We start from the raw sequence: 594 nt of genomic DNA, 5'->3' as shown, positions 1-594 counted from the left end.
ATATATATATATATATATATATATATTGCATAAATGGCAGTATATGTATGTATAATGAGAGTATATGTGCACATATGTCATGGAAAGGCTCCTAAACAGATCGTTCTCGAGAAAAACGGATGCGATTTCGAAATCTGCGTCCCAAAGACACGGTTATCGGTTAAGATGAATAAAAAATATTATTTGCTACGAGAAATAACTCCGCTTTCAGATCACCAATTCTACCACTCTCTAACTGACTATATCTAGGTCTCTCAGTCTCCCTCCTATATATTTACCACACTGTCACTCTCCCCCCTTTCTCTCTGTGTAAATGTATATCTCGCATGGATGCTGCTATCCGCTCTCACTCTTGATATGGCGTGTAGTAGCTTTCATTTTGTTTAAAACTTCGTCGTCTTATCTTACTTTCATTTTATTACAGACAGCTATCACGCAGAAAATGATAGCTTCCAGATCCTGTTTTCTGATTAGGTAAAAATTATCAAACTTTAAACCTCTGTAACAATTTCCTAATTTCCTACATGTCGTGTTGATGTGCCTAGGTCCTATTGAGTCCTATGACTAATATATGCATTTATGTATATATATATA

The 594-nt window shown here is 35.2% G+C and overlaps 1 protein-coding gene across 1 annotated transcript in view; it reads right to left on the bottom strand.

Moving 5' to 3' along the window:
• Window positions 1–399: 399 nt before the first annotated feature.
• The window catches only part of LOC106870592 (tubulin alpha-1 chain), a 164,024-nt gene continuing 163,829 nt past the window's right edge, over window positions 400–594 (bottom strand). Inside the window, exon 5 of the mRNA XM_052971994.1 lies at window positions 400–466. Coding sequence (XP_052827954.1) covers window positions 400–466 — 67 coding nt within the window. The remainder of the gene's footprint in view (window positions 467–594) is intronic.

The sequence above is a fragment of the Octopus bimaculoides genome, chromosome 11 (genome assembly GCF_001194135.2).
Source record: "Octopus bimaculoides isolate UCB-OBI-ISO-001 chromosome 11, ASM119413v2, whole genome shotgun sequence".
NCBI classification, from domain to species: Eukaryota; Metazoa; Mollusca; class Cephalopoda; order Octopoda; family Octopodidae; genus Octopus; species Octopus bimaculoides.
The sequence above is the reverse complement of the archived record's forward strand: the minus strand, read 5'-3'. Positions and strand labels throughout refer to the sequence as shown.